Source organism: Lepeophtheirus salmonis, chromosome 3, assembly GCF_016086655.4.
Source record: "Lepeophtheirus salmonis chromosome 3, UVic_Lsal_1.4, whole genome shotgun sequence".
In the NCBI taxonomy this organism is placed as follows: domain Eukaryota; kingdom Metazoa; phylum Arthropoda; class Copepoda; order Siphonostomatoida; family Caligidae; genus Lepeophtheirus; species Lepeophtheirus salmonis.
Window position 1 is genome coordinate 12,450,750 of NC_052133.2, and position 19,865 is coordinate 12,470,614.

Here is a 19,865-nt window from a genome sequence, read left to right on the forward strand (position 1 = left end):
TTTGGACCAGAATCAAGCCATATTATCTGTGCAGAACTTTTGGCATTTGGCGGACATTTGAGAGGGGGTACCGTCCTGAGCCCACACATAGTTACCTTTCAGGTAGTTGGTCTTCAGCCAAGACAAGTTGGTATATCTAAACACCTTATCGTAGACCTCCTGGTCGATTTTCTGACCAGCATTGAAAAAGAACTGATGCATCTTCTTTCCATTAGATGCCACTACACCAAGGACCATGTTTTGGCCAGGATATTTTTTTGTGGTAAACCCCTTGGACCTTTTCTTTTGTTTCCGCAAGCCAGTGGTCGTTCTGGCGGTTGTGGAATTAACCAACTGTGAATATCTTCTTGTCCATGAAATTTTTTACTAGTGACCACATTTTCTTGCACCTCTCGAGCCTCCTGGCTTTCCTACCCATTGTCATAAGGTGGCCTGGGGCCCTTGTTAAAGAAACGAATCCCAAGTTATGGTTTATAAGAGCTCTGAAATGCGCTGCCTTTTTGTTTGTTGCTTGCTCATGATGATGAAATGACTAAATGATTTGTATAGTTTGTTTATGTAAAAAGGACGGCTGAAACAGAACATCACAAAATAATCACTAAACCTTTTCATACTTAAAAGAAAATAAATATTAATTAACAGTCCACGTTTTGCTGCCCTACCCTGTTCGTATAATAATTCGGCCCTTTATATGAATTCAGTCTAGATCGGTCTCAAAGACACAATATGTCTGAATCGGTGTTAAGCAATTAGAAGTCTGGATTATTTATTTTTTTTGAAAAATTAAATTAAATTTCAAATATTAATTTTTTTTGAAAATGTGTGGAGACAAATCATTCTAGCCTGCTTTACTGTTGACAATAGTCTTCATATATATAATTAATTAAATTAATATAATGCATATTTGACCTTTGGAACAGCTTGTTTGATTATGTATATGTTGAATCCTATATCATTTCATATATTCCTATAATACATACATACATATATTACGTAGTTAATTGAAATAATATTTGGGAAGAAACAAATTATTATTTCATATTTTTTCTCCCATTTTGTAATAGTATTGCATACTATTTGCGCTTTTCTATATATAAATAGGTACCTAATAATACATAATACCCCCATCATGATGCATGAATGAGTACACATTCTCATTTGGGCATTCCTTCAGAAAGAAAGAGAGAGATAAGTGCATATCTATGTTGTAGTTAAAATACTTTATCACTTTACTCTAAAGAGATTGTACTATGTACTTGTAAATAAATATGTGAGTATAAAAAAGTGAAAAAAAGGCCTTTTTAACGTTCCCTTCAGGCCAATTATTGTATATACAAGATACTACAATGTACATACATAGAATAACCATAGAATAGAGATAAAAATTATCTTTTTAAATTAGGTTATTAAATAAAATAAAATAAAAAATCTCTTTAAAAGATCGTCATATGGAGAAGGTTTCTTTTTGCGATTAATAATAATTATAATTAATAATAATAAAAAGTGCAAGATGCTGTCAGAGAGCCGTGTGCTAAGAGTGAATTGAATTTCCACCTTGTTTCGTATTAGGGTTGTATCGGTCCTTTATATGGGACTTAAGTTCGGTCTCGTAGTAGCTAAGAGTTAATTGAATTTCCACCTTGTTTCTTATTAGTCATTAGGTTTTTATTTGTACTTAATATGGGATTTAAAATGAGTACCCTTCCACGTCTAGTCCAGTTCAATCCCGACCCTATTATGAGTCATAGAAATAGTCCCTAATTTTGGACAGCGTTTCTCAAAGTAGGTTCCCACTGACCGCGTCAGTGTTATTTCCGTCCTCATTGAGGATGGAAGACTGCAGTCCCTTCCAGCTTAGTCTGGGTCTGATCCAACTCAGATCTGTATATCAGTCCTAAAAACTTATAAATTCGGTCCTTGATGATGCCACTCAACTTTATTTGTCTTTGTTTAATGGGTAATAATATTGATAGTACGAAGGAAAAACAGTCTTAAGGACCAGTCTTAAGGCTGGACTGAACTAGGCCGAATAAATAAGGACGACCTTCGTCTTATATTTTAGTTACTCCGATCTTATTGTTGGGTTCTTGTATTTTTCTTTAGTTTAAGTGGTCAAGGAAGTTTCTAAACATGTGTTTTTAAAAGGTTAACGTTATTATTATTTACAGTTCGTACTATGCTTGGTTCATTACTGTCTCGTCTAAATAAACAGGAAATATGCAATTATGCTTTGCAATGCCATTTTTAATCATATTTTACAATGAAGTGCCTTGAAATTTTACGCACATTTGAAAGGTGCTCTAACTGGGAAAAGGTTAGAGAAATGCTACTCTATTCGACATAAATATTTAGTTAAGTAACTCAGTTTTCCATTTGAAGTAGTTTAGTAAAACTTTATGTATCTTGCATAGACCCACTCTTTTAGAGTATTTTACTTTTTTTGACCAAGGAAGGGCTATTTAATGAATAGAATATGTATTAAGTGAAAGAAGGAATTTAAATAATATTTTTCTGGGCTGATCCATTTTTTTTTTGTTATCAAAATAATAAAAAATAAGGATATAAAAATAATAATATGAATTCATTTAAAAAGAATCATTATTATAATATTGTTTTAATTCAATTCCCTATTTCAATTCAGAAAATAGAGCCTTTAGTTGGTCAAAAACGGGAAAAGGAAAAAGAGTGCACATTCTTTATATAGAGTATTCCTTGTCTTTATGACCTACGTCTACGAAGTTGAACGGAGGTAATGCTTTAGTATTTTGTTTGTTTATTTGTCTTTAGGTCACGAGGATTAGGGCAAAAGTTACAGATCGATTTTGATCTAACTTGGTACGAAGATTAAATATGTTTGGTCACAATTAGAGTACATTAATTTTTGAGAGGTCAAGGTCAAAGGAGCACAAAACGTTAAAAATACATAGTCCACCATAACTTTGGAGCATACTCAGGTACAGAGCTCAAATTGTCACCCTTATGTAGATACTTAAAAGATTTGGCATTGAGCAAAAAATCCAATGTAGGAAAAGGAATCATAGGTAGAGGCTTATGCTCTACCGAGAGCCCATTCTTGTTAATGAACGCATGGGCAGAAGAGTTTTGGGCTTAACAAAGGAAATACGATTATTTGTCGTTCAATATTAACTTTTTATAATTATTTTATTTGCTTTATGGATCGGAGTCCCCATAACGCTTTTCAAGCCATGCCTTAGCTTCAACGCTATTTTTTTCCATCAAGAAACAGAGTAAAATTAAAATACATAATTGTTTTTGATCCGTTGTTTTGAAACTAACAAAAGTGGTGTCACACTTAGCACAATAACTCATAAACTACATACAAAAAAAATAAAAAAAAAAAAAAGCGCCATCTCTATTTGAAGCCGGGACTTTTCAGCCCATGTGTTATATACACTTTTATAAACATTGAATCTTGGATGTTTAAGATTGATTGAGGACGACATAACTGCCTTATGACGTCAATCAGCAAAGATTGTTCTATCGGACGGGTTTTACGTCTGATTAGGACGACAACATTTTTGTACCGATATAATACTTAAATTACAAATGAATGAAAATAGCATTTAAGTTTATAAAAGAAAAGTTGAAATTCCGTAGATGATCTCCTCTCCACTTATTGACGTATTTTGCAAATATTTATTATTATTAGGTATATAGTTACTATGATCATACATGATAGGAGAACTCATTTGTAGCAAGGTACTCTTCACTTATTATGCTTTCTGCAATCTGCTCAATTACTAACTTCTTTGTTTTATTTTTAGCACTATCAAGAACAATGTACAATGAGTCCTCCCGCTTCGCGTCACGTCTTTAGCAGGCTATGCGTGTATACATTATAGTAATTTATACTTTGCATCAACCTATATTTTTCAAAAATCTTTGAGCAAGTTCTCGTTTTGTATTGATTATATATTGTGAGCATCGCACCTATTGCGAGTCTTTCTTTAATTTGTACATCAAATGACTCACACTTCCTGGCTTTTTGTATCCATTAAATTGACTTATAGATGCATAATTTGTAGGTCTACAGGGTTGTCCTATTTTATTGGAATATGCAGGCTTGTAAACGTTCCGCTATTTTGGAACGCCGTTCAATTTTGTGTTCCGTTCACAAGCCTCGGAATATGTATTCAATATTTTTTACAAGTTTTATACATATTACCAGTGTTGCTGATAGGGAGCATTTTGGGCATGTTAAAAATATCGAAAATCAATATAGTCACCCTGACAATTTGGAGAATATTTCATTAGATCCAGTACAAACAGCTGTAAAAATGAAGAGAAGCAAATTCACAAAGACTTATGAAGTAATGACTCAATTCTAAGACAAAAACAAAGACTTAAAATTATAACTCCACAGCCAACATATCCTCAGAGCTACTCTCCGTCGTTTGGGAAGCACTGCTCAATGCATTTTTTTTCTCTTTGTAGTACTAGTCTAATAAGCAAATTCATCAAACTGATCCTTCCTCCCTCGTAGACGACTTCCCTATTTCTCATTTGTACTCACGCATTCTTTAATATGTACACAACTAATATTTTTTCTACCCCTGAATGACTAGCAAATGAAAATTAATCACGTTTTTTATTTTTATTTTTTTACTTTCTTTAAAGTGAAAGTGACAAGTGATAGTTTATAAATATTTCCAAAAAGTAATTAGATACACAAATATATATGTGTATTTATAAACCTATTTCAGAATAGTTGGAAGGCGCCTACTTCTGTTTAATCATATTCATATGTAATAATAATAATAAATTATTATTATTATCATTAAAAAGTCAATCCATCATCCCTTGCTTGACATATTTTAAATTGAATTTCAGGGAGCCTTATGTTATATATCAAATAATATGATGTAATTATATGGTTCGTTGAGAGGAGTTATTTATTTATATATTCTGTACTTATTAGTGATGAGACTTGGTCCGGGATCGATTTAGACGTGTACGGTCTTAAGTTATTATTTCGATACGGATTAGGGCGTCTAGTTTAGACACAAGTTGTACACGACATGTACATATATTGAGTATCTAGTAGCATGACTAAATTACGGTAAACGGGATTTTTATGGAATCAAGGAACGACAACTCAAAATCAATTTGCTCTATGTTTAAATACTATATTTCACTCCATTTATTAGTCAATAGGTCCTCCTTTACGAGCAATAACAGTCTTGATACGCCGGTGTTGGTAGCTCCTGACGATAAAGGCTGTTTTCATGGCGTATGATGTCAGCGTGGTGGGAATCCAAATTTGGAGGAGAGGTGCGACATACATCCATTTCCGAGACGCCCTTAACTGCAAAGTCCAGGGGGTTCAGTCTGGGCTGGGAGAGGGCCACATGGAGGCAGACCAGAAGTCAGCCATATCGTTGCTACATAACTTTTTCTTCTCATTGGGAGTATGTGAGGGTGTGCTCGTTAATGGAATTCTTGATGTTCCAGGCAGATCAGATGGAGATGCCAACGGTACCTGTAGCTTTCTCAGCACTGACAGCGGCGAGATTGCACGCGAGTTTTGCGTTACTGCTCCGACATTTTTAAACTTTCAGACAAAGGATAAAAGCAAGACTTGTTTATTTTTGTATCAGCTATCGTTTGATTGCGTCATTAAGAAAAAAAACACGAGGAAACTGCAAATTTTGTGTCCTCAATCAGTCCTCAGTGTTGAGACACTGTCTGAGACCGATTTTTTTCTTCGGTATGGTGAAAAGTTCAACATTTACTTTTCTAACATAAGATTGCAACCAAAACATCTTTTTCTCTCAAATTTATTTTCTCTCTCTCTAAAAAAAAAAAAAAAACTAACTAACGTGGGACTGTCAAATTTTACTGATGGGAGACCTGTACAGACACAAGTTGGACCAACAAATAATTTAAAACTTTCAAACCAGTTTAGGATTTCCAACACTATTAATAAGAATATATTTGGGAATTTGAATATCATGACTATGTTTTCGAGTGACTCAATTGATCCTTCTCCCTCAAAAAAAATAAAATAATAATAATACCTCCGTCATATTATGTACTTGAGTATGTAGTATCTACCTAGTATGTCAAAAGATCTTCAAAGGTGACTTTAATTTTCACTTTTTTCACAATCTCTCTTTCTCCCAGTCACTTCTCATAATATTCCTTAATAATTACATAATTGAGTGTGTATTTTTATGGTTTTTGATCACGATATTTTGAATTGTTATTGTTCATAAGTACATACATGTACACCTATAATAATAATTCACGTGATGTCATATAAAAGACTCACTTTATCAGGTCAGAATGATTCATAATTTATTTTTTAGTAGTTGGATTCAAGTTGATAGTCGTTCAAGTCCTAGAATTTGAGTTGAGTTCCAGGTAGGGCGGCTCTTGGATTCGGGTTCCATAAAATTATATAAACAAAATACCCCCCTCCCTCACCCAATCCCTCTGTAGCCAACATTCTTACGAAATCTTCAAACATATTCCCTCTCAACTGTAGCTTTGAGATTGGTCAAATTTTTGTGAAGTGCGCACACGCCTTCTTCTCAACTTAATCCCACACAGCAGAGTATAGAAGCGAAAGGTCAGGTGATGAAGGAGGCCACATTTTCCATTTCCAGAATCCCGCCAAGTTTTCCTTGCGCCAATGAGCTTCTGTGTGATGGAGCGGAATCTTGTTGCACAACGTAATTGTCTTCTGGGTAGTTATTGCCCAGCCAGGGCTTTATCACCTTCTTCATGGCGTTCAGGTAGGTATTTTTTCTATTTTCGCCGATAAACCAGCTAGGAACCTATCAGAGTGTGCTTTGTTGTGCCCGCCAATACCAGACTACATGTTAAAGTATTTTCAATCCAACCTTCTTGATAAAGCCACAAGCTTCCTGGTGCAGGGAATGATATGGCAAACATATCCAGTTAAGATTAAGGTGTCAAAAAGATATGACACGCCTTGCCTCTTCCCACCATATTGAACTGAAGTATACATAGATAGAAAAGTTGTTGGAAGGAATCAAAATTGTCAAGTTTGAACTACTTCTGAACACACTGAAACAATAAAAAAGGATGCGTTCAAATAAAAACTAGCAAGATATACGTCGTCAAAGGAATGTTTCCATTTTCTTTTCCCTCACTGTAATTTTTTTTTAAGGTATACTGATCTTTCTAATCTTAAGATAGTGTTCTACGTGTTGATTGGTTGTACTCTTGTATGAGCTATTGTGAAGCTTTGCGAACAATTACCAATTAAATAGTATAATAGTTCCAGAAGTTGAGAAGAATGGTTTAATCACTACCAACGGATTTTGGGACGAATTTTCTTTCCTTTTTGGTAAAAAAAAAGGTTTAAAGATACTTTAACGATAATAGCTTTCTGACTTAAGTGTGACTCTAGTCCAAGTACGAGCCAACCACAGCTCTTTTGGCCTGTTTTAAACATATTCAACTCATAAGGTGTTAATTAACTCATCTTTTAAAACTAAAAAAGTATCTTCTTTTTTCTTTCATGAGCTTTATCTTTCCAATTTGATTAGGTTTAAATAATAAGTTGTATATTTTTTACAATCTTTAGTCATTAAAGAGGCTGTATCATAGTACTCTCATTAAAAGAGATAATAAAATATCAGGTTTTGATGGTTATTTGAGGTATTATTTAGTGTGATGATATTTAATGCTCTATGAATGATTTTTTATTATGACTTAATTGTTTCTAATTCTTAAATATTTCAGAAGTTTGGGTAAGAAGCTGAGCAGTTTAGTACATAATGATGAAGATGAGGACTGGTTGGGTCCTGTCACGAGAAATGGATTCCGTACAGAGGTAAGACAATATCTATTTAGGGCAGTGGTCCCCAAACTGCAGACCGGTTAGGGCCGCACAAGAATTAATTAGTTATTTACACGTTTAATTCATTAATGGGACTTACCACTCCATCTACAGTTGGTAGGAGTAGAAGAAAATATTAATTGTAAATGCAAATTACAAAAGATAATTAATTCTACGAGGTAGTTGTTAATTATTTTTGGGTTCATATTTATCAACCCAAAACTAATTAAGGTTTTCTCGGGCAACAAGCTACATTGCCTACTACATGTTCTCCGTCCTCTTTTGTTCTTTGCATTCATATTTAATATCTTCTTCTTATCCTACCAAATGTAGATAGATTAGTAAGCCCCCCTCTATAGTAGTCACAGTCAAGCGGTCTTTTACTTTTGAAATGACCGTATTCTCCTTACTTGTGGCGCAAAATTTATCCCAGCTAGTAAAATGGCTAAGAAGTGAGCCCCTAAATGGTAACATCTAGTTGCAAAGAAACAAGATTAGGGCTCCCATTGATTAAGTATGACAGACAGTTTTTGATGTTATGATAGCGTTATATTGTTTGAGCAACAGGGGCGTCTGTAGGGGGTGGACTGGAACGGCTGGAGCCCCCAATTAAGTATTTTTTGATCTTTAATAGAAAATGTAACATTTTTTTTTTTTGAAAACAGTTGTGGATTTTTGAATTTTTTTTCAAAAAAATTTAATTGTTTGAGAATAGCTATGGATTTTTCAAAAAAATTCCAAAAAATTTAATTGTTTCAGAATAGCTATGGATTTTTGAAAAAAATCCCAAAAATTTCAAATTTTTGTGAATATTTGAAAAAATTTCCAAAAAATTTAATTGTTTGAAAATACCTATGGATTTTTGAAGAAAAAAAATCGAAAAATTGAATATTAGTGAATAACTGTGGATTTCTGAATTTTTTTTTTCAAAATATTTTTTATTTGAATTTTTTTTTTCAAAAAAATTAATTTTTAGATTTTTTTTCTTCAAAATCTTTAATATTTGGATTTATTCCCAAAAAAATCCAAAAACCAAGCCCCATTTGGCAAAGCGTATGTTTTGCCAAATATATTAAACCTTGAGAGTTTTTGTGACCATTAATCTATTTTGTGTGCGTGCATTTTAATAAATGAGAGATAAGGGTTATTTCAATGCTTATATTATGTAGTCGTAGGAGAATGCTTTACGAAGTTCAAGATCAAAACTACGCACTGCCTTCAATAATTACTAATAGGCTCAATGTTTGTAAACGCTGTTATGTACTATGTACATAATATGTTAATCCTATGTTACATAGATTTCCCCTTATCAGAACCTCTTCATTTTGTGTAAAAACGTATTTTACCTTCTTTCTACATACTGATAACAACAGTTCGTTTTTTTTTCCTTCCAGAGTCACCCCAATATTTCTACACATCGTAGTTTGAGTACTTCTGCCATGCCTAACACACCTGCCGTCCATCCCCCTCCTCCACCAGTTAGTACTCTTCCTGCTGCTCAATATAAAGAAGTTCGTGAAGAACCTCGTCGGAAGATGTCCCCCAAGAGGAGTCGCTCCACAGGGGTACTCATGTCTTCAGAAGAAATTAAACAAACCACTGAGGCAGCTCAATTACAGTCTCAACCCCTGAGACGGAAATCTTCAGAGCTCTCTATGACTATGAAGAATCGTCTTGAGGCTTTCGAGATTGTACAAGAAGACAATAATCCGCCGGTCTCTTCCTCCTCCGTCCCTAAAAACAATATTATTATTACAAATAATAATACAAATATGAGTTCGTCAACCATGAAGTCAAGTAATCCTGTTCCCCCGGATGAGACATTCCGTCAAAAACTCGAGTCCTTCAAAGAGAAGGAAATTGAGAAGGAGGAGGCCAAGTACATTCCTCCCAAAAAGTCCATCACGGATTTCCTCAATCCCCCAGATCTTCAAAATTCATTGGGTAGCAGTGGGGGAGGAGTCATGAGCAGTGGAAGCTCTCACAATATCAGTAGCTACAGCAGCCAAGATGTGGAGGACGAAGATGATGTGGATAAACTCCTGGATGATGCTCTTGAGGAAAGCTATCGCTCCGTTTTGGAGGATGATTCACCATATCATCAGAGTAGTAACCATCCCAACAGCCCACACAACATTAGTAGCTCTAGCTCAACTTCTGCCAAATCCGTCTATTCCTTTGAAGACTTTTCTCCATCTTCAGGACCACCTAAAGAAAAACCGCCACCACCGCCCACAGAGCCGCCACCAGGCAGCAATACACCCCATTCCTCTTCTCATAATTATTCATCATCATTTCACTCTACAGTTAAAAACAGAGGCAATGTTGACTCTCCTGACTATCGGCAAGAGAGGATCCATGAAGTCGTCAAAGATGAAATGAGTAAAGAAAATTTATAATTATAATTAATCCGTAGATCTTTTCCATAATGAACGTCCTTGTTTTATTTTTTAGATAATAGAGCAAAAATGGATGAAGAGGAAATGGATAAACAAGAGAGGGATATTATAGCCAGTCTTGAAGTTGAAGAAAAGGAACATTTAAAATACATGGAGTCCGTTTCATCTATGAAAAGTATATAATTTTTTGTTTTTTTATAAGATTTATGATATGGATCTTTCTACATTTACTTACATTTTTTTTTTTTTTTTTTTTGTAGACATATCCTTAAATAGTAATTCTCACAATATTCCTATTACGACGATCACATCATCAACAACAAACATCTCCGGTCCTATTCAAAAATCTGCATCATCATCACATAAACAGCACTCGCCCCTCCATAACAAGCATAATCCATACGAAGACTCACCCAAGAAAAAGTCTCAAAATAGTAGTGAAAGGTAGGTTTGGTAACTCAATTTATAAAATTATGTATCCCTCCAAATTTTATTATTTTTTTAATAGAAATATCAACAATCATTGGCTCATACAAGAAGCTGAACAGCGAAGAATAACAGAGATGCAACAACAGCCTCCTTCTCGAAATTTGGCCAACAACGCCACCATCTCTCAAAATAAAACCTCTCCTTCAAACCACTATGGACAATCACGAAACAATGGCGGTGGTGGGGGACACAACAACAATAGCCACACATATGAGAATAGCGTGGAAATTCGCAACAATAAAGCTAATCTCCATCATCAATCACCACCACAGCCCCAGCCCCAACAACCAACGATTCCTAACCACAACAACTCATCGTCATCATCCATGCACTACTCCAAGCAGGCCACCACTACTACAACTGTTGCTCAGCAACAGCAACAACCCATTTATAACAATTATCCTCCTGCAAATAATTCGTATAGTTATGAAAATACCTACGCGAATGTTCAACAACCGCCACCGCCCTCACAACAGCAGCAACAACATCCACCACAGCAATTACAACAGCAGCAAATTAATCACTCTCCTCCTGGACACAATAATAATAATAATTATCCTACTATGAGTATGAGGTATGAACATCTTGATGTACAATTCTTCTTTAACATAAATTTATTTGGACGTTTGGCATTTCTGGTATTACAACATAAAACTGACCAAGGGACCTCACATACATAAATATATATATATATTTATACAATCGAACCCCTGAAATTTGACCGCCTCAGTACTCTATATATTCGGAGTTCGACTTCCCAAAAGAGCGAAAAAACTTTGACCCTCAGCTCGAACAAAACTTACAAATCCGACTCATATGACTTTTATAAAGAAAATGCAGTTTAGGTTTGAGTGATATGGAGCTAGGTAGCCTGGTTATTTTGCAATGGTTTTAAAAATAGACTGATAATGTGAAGAAGAAGCTGAGACCGTCGTAGTTGACTAAAACATTCAACTTTTGGAAGTAATGTTAAGAACATAGAGGGCGCTTCAATTATTTTTAGTATCCTTAATGTATTTTACATTTGATTATACTTTTATTTATGAAACTCTTCAGTTTTTATAGAAGTATAAAATAAATATATTTTCAATTTGGTTGGTCAACTAATTTTCAGCTTCAAAAAATTTCCACTGTTATTGCTTAGCGTAAGCAAAGTATTTTATCTCAATGGTTTTAAACCATGGTATGTATTGTTGTGTCGCCCGTCGATTTTTTCACTTTCTATGTTCCTTATTAGTAGTCTTCTGACTGGTTTACTGGTTGCATTTGTTGCTGTGAACAATTACCTACTTATAAAGGAATAATAATTCATTCAACATTTAGGAAGACTTGACTTATTACAAACGAAGTTTGGCCCTTTTTTCTTCTCTTCGTAGGGGAGAAAAAGGTTCAAGGTACAAATAAGATTACGTCGTGCTTTCAACAAGATATGTTGTATCAATTTTTTGCATTCATAAACCAAAACACAAAATTTACCATTAATTTTCATAGCTGAAGCAAATAAATACACGACAATCATAAATACTTATCTATAAATCAACGCAAAATTCTCAAAAAGGATTGAATATATCAATGCAGGAATTAATTGCTATAAAAAATGTATTCAAATATTATGGAAAAACTTTTTGAACACTTTAAATGAAATGTTTTACCTTTGTTTTCAATACTTTATGTTCAAAAATGAGTATTGATTATAAATTTTTAATTATCTAAGTAAAAATATGAATCCATTTTTAATTTTCTTAAGATTATTTTTCCGAAGGTCAGTGTTTTATGCTGTAGTACAACGTCATTTAGGCCTACTAATGTTACAATTTTATTTTTTTGTTTAGTAGGAATTCAGGTGTCGGGCCGACAAGACCTTTTTAAGTCAAGTCAAAGTTGTGTATTAATTGCATATTATGTAGCTTCATTAATTAGCTTAAAACAAACTTTAATAATAATAATTCAAAAAGAACCCATGTGTGTTCAAGTATATTCAAGCAAATTTAACCGCATTCATTGATTAGCCACTAATATATTCAGAGCTGTTGATAATTAATTAAGATATAGAATTTCCCTCTCATTATACATATATATACATAATTATTTGCAGAGAAAGTATTAACAATAGCAACAATCATACTAACAGTAATGTTCGAGTTCCTGGTCCTCAAGTGCCTCCGAGAAACATGGAAAATCCAGATCGTATGCTGAGCGTTAGCGGAAAGAAGAAATGCTCCCACTGTAGAGAAGAATTGGGTAAGTGTGAGACATTAATCTACCTAATCATTTGAACCTTGTTCAGGGCTCACAAAACCACTGGACCGATCTCCGAGGATTTTTAGTTATTCACTTAGACTAATTAAGTCTTACACTGTCTAGAAATCTTGATTAGCATAGAATGACAGGAGTGAGTAGAAAAGAGGAGATTGTGTCACGAGAAAAATATCTGTCGATGATGAGACTCATCCTTTAACAAGAACTGATATTTTCGAGTTTAACAGAATAAACCATTTTCTTGTTCTTTTTCTGTGATAATAAAAGTTCCAAAAATGTTAAATGCGAGATTACTTGCATTAAAATTAGTGTCGTGTCAGTCCTCATTTATTTGGTCCAGTCCCTATCAGTCATTGGGACTGGTTCTTAAGACCGTCGTTCCTTCGGACTGTCGGGAGTAGAACTGATTTGAAAACAAAGAAGTAATGTTAAGTGACGACATCATTGACCAACTTTAAAAGTTATACGATTGAACTAGACCGGACCGAGACTAAACTATGCGGTACAGCAGTCTTCAGTACTAAAAAGGACCGACACAACACTAATTAAAATATTAAAAACAAAAAAGATGGTCCAGTTCATTTCATTTCGGGCTTTCAAAGCCTGAAGAGTGCTTTCCCGAAGGGCTAATTAAGATTTAGAAATTTTGCGAGCCCTGTTTGTTCTTTGAATTGTTATTTAATTAATTTTTCCTCTATTTCATAATAAAAGGACGTGGTGCGGCAATGATCATCGAGAGTCTTCGTTTATATTATCATCTAAGATGCTTCCAATGCTGCGTCTGTCAAATCCAACTTGGAAATGGAACCGCTGGTACAGATGTTCGAGTCAGGAACAATAAATTACATTGTCAAAATTGTTATTCAAATGACGATGGTCTCAAATTTAGCAAAGTTTAAAATCCAGGAAGATGCCGGCCTGTCATTAATTAATTAATTATATACATACTACATACCTAGCCTTAGTTACATATATTTTTGTTTGCGGAGTCTTGGATTTCATCATAGAGAGGTCAATGTCTGCATGAGTCTACTTAATTTGACATTGAGCTTTTAAATTGAATCATTTTACTTTTACAAAAATAAAATAATAAGTGTAATGATATAATTTTCTTGCCAGCAGTGCAGCGACAGATATAATTGCTAGGACATTTGCATGAAGTCGTCTCTATTGACTTAGTTTGTGTATGTATTAACATTGAATTGCATGTTTAACTATGTTATATGCATTTTTAAGCATGCTAAAATATGTATAAAAACAACGATATAATGAAGAAGAAATTAAATATTCCCCCTATTAAAAGTGTGTACCACATTACCTTTGTTAATGCTTTTGAAGAATCCTATCCTTGACCACCCCACTCCCCTTACTCTTCGTGACTCCCCTCTTTGATCCCTTTTACACCCTTTGTATTGCGTACAGTTTATATTATATTATTATATACTTCTATAATAACTTCTGTGATTATTAAATCTTTTATGAATATATATATACATTTAACTTGTAACTGTTTTAATATAATCAATAAATTCAAAAAGTTGATTCCCATATTATACTAATATTTATTCGGGTTTCATTTGGTATCTACTTAGGTGGTGTACCTACTCTATGAGCCGTCCATTGTGAAAGGAAGAGTAATTTGCCTCATCATGAGGCACATTTTTTATTCTATTCCACTCACAAAAAGTTAATTATGATAAAGATCATCGCTTTTATATTGCCTTGAATGGAAAATATATCTATTACTTTGATAAGAATCAACATGAGTACCTTCCATGATATCTATTGATTTTATTAAATAATATATATATATACTGTATACAAGATATGTATGTCTGTACAAGATTCAGCTTGTATAAGCAAGTCTTACAAGTTGCAATTTCTTCGTCTTAAAATTTAAAATTTAATAAGAGCACTTGTGAGTTTGGGACGTTGAACATTTCGTAACACTGTGTAGAAATTTATTTTTTTTAAGTTATCAAGAAAATAACGTCTGAACGTGACACTCGCGTGAAGTTCTGCGCGGTTCTTGATGCATGAAATAAAATATCGAGGCTCACTTCTTCCTGTAGATTCGGGATATCTTTCTAAATAATAATGGGGTCCTGCAACAGAACGGCCCTCCTGCTCACACTCCCAAAGCTATTCAAAGATGGCTGAGCAATAACATCAATTTCTGTTCAAGACAAATATCCCCCCAGTATTCACCCCGACACCAACCCTTTGGACTACACCTTCTGGTCGTGTGTAGATTCTAGGGCCTGTACCTTTAGGTATAAAACAGCATGCCCATAAAGGACACTGGACAGATATGTCCAAAGAATACATAAAAAAGGGGGCGACATTGAAGATTAGAGAGACAATATAGCGTTACAGCTGTTCTTCAAATATTTTTTGTACATGTCGAGTGGCGACAGAAATATATTTCGTTTAAATTATAAGTATTGATTGCTTATATTTTCAAGTGTCACCCAGTACATACAAAAGGCTTCGGTATAAATAGTATTTTTTTTTTTTTTGCTCCAAATAGTCCGGGTGAAGACACTGGATATACTGGAAGGTTAGATATATACAACTGGAGATGGTTTTCCATTTCTATCGGACTTGTAAAGTGTATACATTAGGACGTGTTTAATTTTGGAACGGGCCAATGGACAGATCATTCATAAGAATTCTGTATTGTATATGATAATCTTTTAGCCTTGAAATGAAGGAATTCTGTGATTTTTAACGTTTCATATTAGTAAGGACGTGAAAATATCACAATAAGTTAAACTTTAGAAGTTACTTATTTGCTTAGAAATTTATCTTTTGGTTGTATTTTGTTCTTTAGCCAACAAGAAACATTTTTAATTTCATAACTTCTTCGTTTTAAAAATAATAATTGTAATTTTTGAATATTTTAAAGGAATATAGATTAGAAATAATTTGTACCTTCCCAAACATGTCTTAATGGGTACAAGTAAAATGGATGTGGTAACTTGACTGAATATTTTATTATTTTCTCATGTAAAAGCTTGTAGATTCTCTTTAAGATGACCTCAAGCATTAAACGAAGTAGTGCATGAAAGGCTAATGTCATTATTAGCGAAAAAATTTTTTTACTTTTATTGTCCGCTAGAGGTTTTATTATTGGAAAATCATTTCCTGTTCTCTCGTGAATGAGTAAAGTACGGTACTGTTTCTACTTTTATTTACTTAATTATTCATATAGTTTTTGCTTGAACAATTATGGAGAAGGAATTATGATTCAAAATGATTTTAACATGGTCAGCAGGTTTCCAATTAGGAAAATATTTAAGATTTTATATCCACTTCTCTTCTTGCGACTTCTTTTAGATTTTGGGAATGGGAAATTTTAAAAAGCGAACGTTTCCTTGAAGTTTTTAGAAATTTGACTCAGTTCTATTTTTGCATCCTCGGACATCACAATGACCCATTATTTTGGAGTAATTTGTTTCAAATTTGCTTTATAATAATATGTAAGTAGTAAATATTTAAGACAAGAAAAAATTATATCCCGATTATTACTTATTCAAACTTATTAATACTACGTAGTAACTTAGTACGTACAATTAATAAATGAGTGACGTCATAAATAAACGACATCTTGCGAAAATAGTATGAAAAATATTGACCATACCATTTCCTCAGGCTAACAGTATTCGATGCACTACTTGGTTTAATGCTTTAGGATAATCATATTTTGATTTCTTTTAAAAAGAAACGAGTCCCTCTCAGTGTCGGTTTTTAGAGGGGTTTAATATTTTTGAAATTAATAAATATCGACATCGAGCGAGTGCGAGTAAAAAGCTGGAGCGAGACATATGGTATTATTGATTAAAGTTACGGTTTTGGAGGATAGAATATCACGTGATGCTGGTATAGAAATGAGAATATTATATATTTCAAATTACACTTGAAGAATAAATAAAAAAATTATTTGAAATTTTCAAATTCAGGAATACCAGATTTATTTTCTGACATTCATAAAAAACTTCCAAATTTCTATATTATAGATTTTTTAACAAATATCAATTATGATTATCACTTTACCCGTAGCATTACATTAGTAGTAAATTTATAAATTAAAGAATTATTATGTATATTTGTGATATTAAGTTTAAAATATTTTAAAAGAGTTTGTGTAAAATAAAAAACACAATTCAAAAAAGGATTCATTATAACAAAAATCTTAATTAGAAAAAGATTTCTAATAGTAGTTATACACAGAAAGTGAAACAAATAAATAATGACAAAAGAGACGAAATTGAAGTTATTAACACTGAATATTACAAATGGATTCAACAAATTATTAGGGACAAATGATACGAAATCGAAGTTATTAACATTAAATATTACGAATGGATTCAACAAATTATTAGGTACAATTGTAAATTGTAGTTATACAAACTATAATGAGACATTTTTAAACAGAAAAAAATATACTAATTGTTAGTGGAAATAAAATCTGTCTTTTTCTTATCATACATCAAATTCTATATCGAATCCTTATTCTTTGTCATCTAAGTAATTTGTAAAGCTAAGAAAAGAAGAGTAAATTAATATGTTGATTATTTAACACGTCTTATACTTATCTTAAATAAATTGCACTTCAACATGTTGGAATCCATGGAGCATACCCAATTTTTAACCCGAAGAAATTGATGTTAGACAAACTATTTCCAGGCAACTTGAAGCATTGAGACTATTCATGCTTTTGTTCTTGACAATATAAATGTAGTTCTCTAACACCTTATCTCCGAGATTATGAACATTTAGCTAAATGCTATTCCTAAATTTGAAGAAGTATTTCTTAATTAACTTTTGAATATTTAAATACATCAATAATAACTTACCCAAGTCTTTACACGAAGAAATTGATGTTAGACAAACTATTTGCACGAAATTTAAAGCTAAAACTCCCTTTGAGACCATCCATGCTGTTGATCTTGACCATATTACTGTATTTATGAATAAATGTAATTATAATTAGCATGTTCCTGACACTTTTTACTGATAAACGGTTCCTTATTTTTGTATGAATGGCTCTTAGCATGCTAAAAATCATCTATAAGTCACAATTTACATTAGGTGTGTTTCTATAAATTGTATCTGCATGATTTGCTAGGTCTTGCAAATCATTTTACACTGGATTTTCATCTAAAAATGTATTTAATTTGGTTTTGAATGGCTCTAGCTTGATATCGACATCTAAATGTTCGACAATAGTCAAGCTAACAAGTAAAGGAAGTCTTCCTTTTAACTCCGTAATAACCTCGGTAATTGGGTTGAGATTATTATTAATTATTGACAATTCTAATTAAATAAACTCATTATTTATAATCTCCTTAGTTTTAACAACCGATGATGTTTTTTCATTAAGGCTGTTTAAATATTCACTGATTGCTTCGAAGTTATTGAATTAGTAATCAACTACTTTTAACCAAATTCCCAAGCGTGGGATGATAGATCCTGGAGTTAAGGGAATTTTGTAAGAAGCAGTAAAGTTCTGTATTCAAAAACACTTTTTTAAATTTTATTGTTGTCTTTAAGAAATCTTTACATGCAAGTTCAGCCACGTTATAGAGTTCATTAGCTACATAAATAATATATTTCAATTTGGGTTAGCTTCTTTTGAGGTCTTCGCCCGCTTTTTACTGTAAGATGCTCCATCCGTGATGAAAACTATTTGATCAAAGTCCAAACCAAGAGTTTGTTGAATACTCTGAATGACAAAATTTGCAACATTAATGAATCACCTAAGACCGAACCGATAAAAAAAAATCGGTGCTGGACAGAGTCTCAAACTAGTGGGTACCCATTAGAGACAAATACACAAACTCTATTATAAATATACAGATTATTGAATTTAATTCTTGTTGCAGTAATCTAGTATCATGAATGTATATTAAAAAAAGTCACCGGGCATCGTTACCTTTATTGTATCTTACACACTTCCCTCCGACAAGAAACAGAAAAATAAACCCAAAATCAGATGGCAAATCAACTACTTTCTGAACGTTGAGCGGGCAAAAAGAAGGAAAAACATCAACAGCTAACAACAAAATAAGCTGCAATTTTTTTATTATAGAGAAACCCCCGTGCTGGACAGGATGTAGATGAATTATCCAGCCAAAAACCGACATTTGGTTAATCTATTCAATTACTAAAAGGTCCATGAGATGAACTATTTCAAAATCTGTACTAATGTAGAAATTGTACTGCATCTTCTACATTAAAAAAACAAAGTTTGTAGCAATCCCGAGTACTACTGCGGGTGATTTATAATCAGTGATGCATATAACATTTCCTACCGATTTGTATTACAAACCGAAAAATGAACGTTTAATACTGACAATTGGAAGAATGTTTGGGAGGAAGGAAATAAACACAAATCCCACTCTGTATATAGCATAGACATAGTGGCTGGAATTAATCCAATGTCGATCCTCAATCTCATCCGAGTCTCACCATGACTTACTATTGTAATTCCTGAGCAAACCATCATTGTTTCTCTCCGTCTGTCATGAGCACACACTCTAGTTAATACTTAATACTGAGATGTTTCCTTCTAAAGAATTAAATACTAATGACAACAGCTTCGGAAAATAAATAATCTAGTTCAGATTACAAACTAAAAAATCTGCTCCCACTTTCGAGGACATGTTTTATACACCTCTATTAATAATGCCTTATGGATCCGTGCTTTGTGATGATGATAAAGGAAAAATAAAATAATGGGAAGGTTGCGTGAGTGAAATAATATTGCGCGAATTGTATGCTCATTTTTTATTCGTTCATAGTTGCGTTGTTCTAATGAGTTCTAAAGTTCATCTGTTGTACATTATGAATAATTTGCGTTTTACTTTTCAACACATGAAAAC

At 33.1% G+C, this 19,865-nt stretch overlaps 1 protein-coding gene and 1 long non-coding RNA gene across 11 annotated transcripts in view; one reads left to right on the forward strand and one right to left on the reverse strand.

Annotated features, from left to right (window-relative positions):
• The window catches only part of LOC121114129 (uncharacterized), a 34,900-nt gene extending 20,374 nt beyond the window's left edge, over nt 1–14,526 (forward strand). For 4 of the 10 annotated variants that reach the window (XR_011779205.1, XR_011779208.1, XR_011779204.1 and 1 more), the window contains 7 exons: nt 7,735–7,825; nt 9,226–10,213; nt 10,286–10,405; nt 10,491–10,674; nt 10,739–11,293; nt 12,552–12,960; nt 13,690–14,526. Coding sequence is in view for 4 of the 10 variants with exons in the window: in XM_040707988.2 (XP_040563922.1) it covers nt 7,735–7,825; nt 9,226–10,213; nt 10,286–10,405; nt 10,491–10,674; nt 10,739–11,293; nt 12,815–12,960; nt 13,690–13,877 (2,272 nt within the window). In the remaining 6 variants the exon portion in view is untranslated. The remainder of the gene's footprint in view (nt 1–7,734; nt 7,826–9,225; nt 10,214–10,285; nt 10,406–10,490; nt 10,675–10,738; nt 11,294–12,551; nt 12,961–13,689) is intronic. The other 6 variants (XM_040707988.2, XM_040707990.2, XM_040707989.2 and 3 more) reach the window with 2 other exon arrangements.
• Nucleotides 14,527–17,058: 2,532 nt separating this feature from the next.
• Nucleotides 17,059–19,575, reverse strand: LOC121114128 (uncharacterized). Its single transcript, XR_005863210.2, has 3 exons — nt 19,463–19,575; nt 17,838–18,706; nt 17,059–17,773 (listed from the first exon to the last, which is right to left on the reverse strand). It is a non-coding gene; the product is annotated as an uncharacterized lncRNA (long non-coding RNA).
• Between the last annotated feature and the right edge of the window lie 290 nt (nt 19,576–19,865).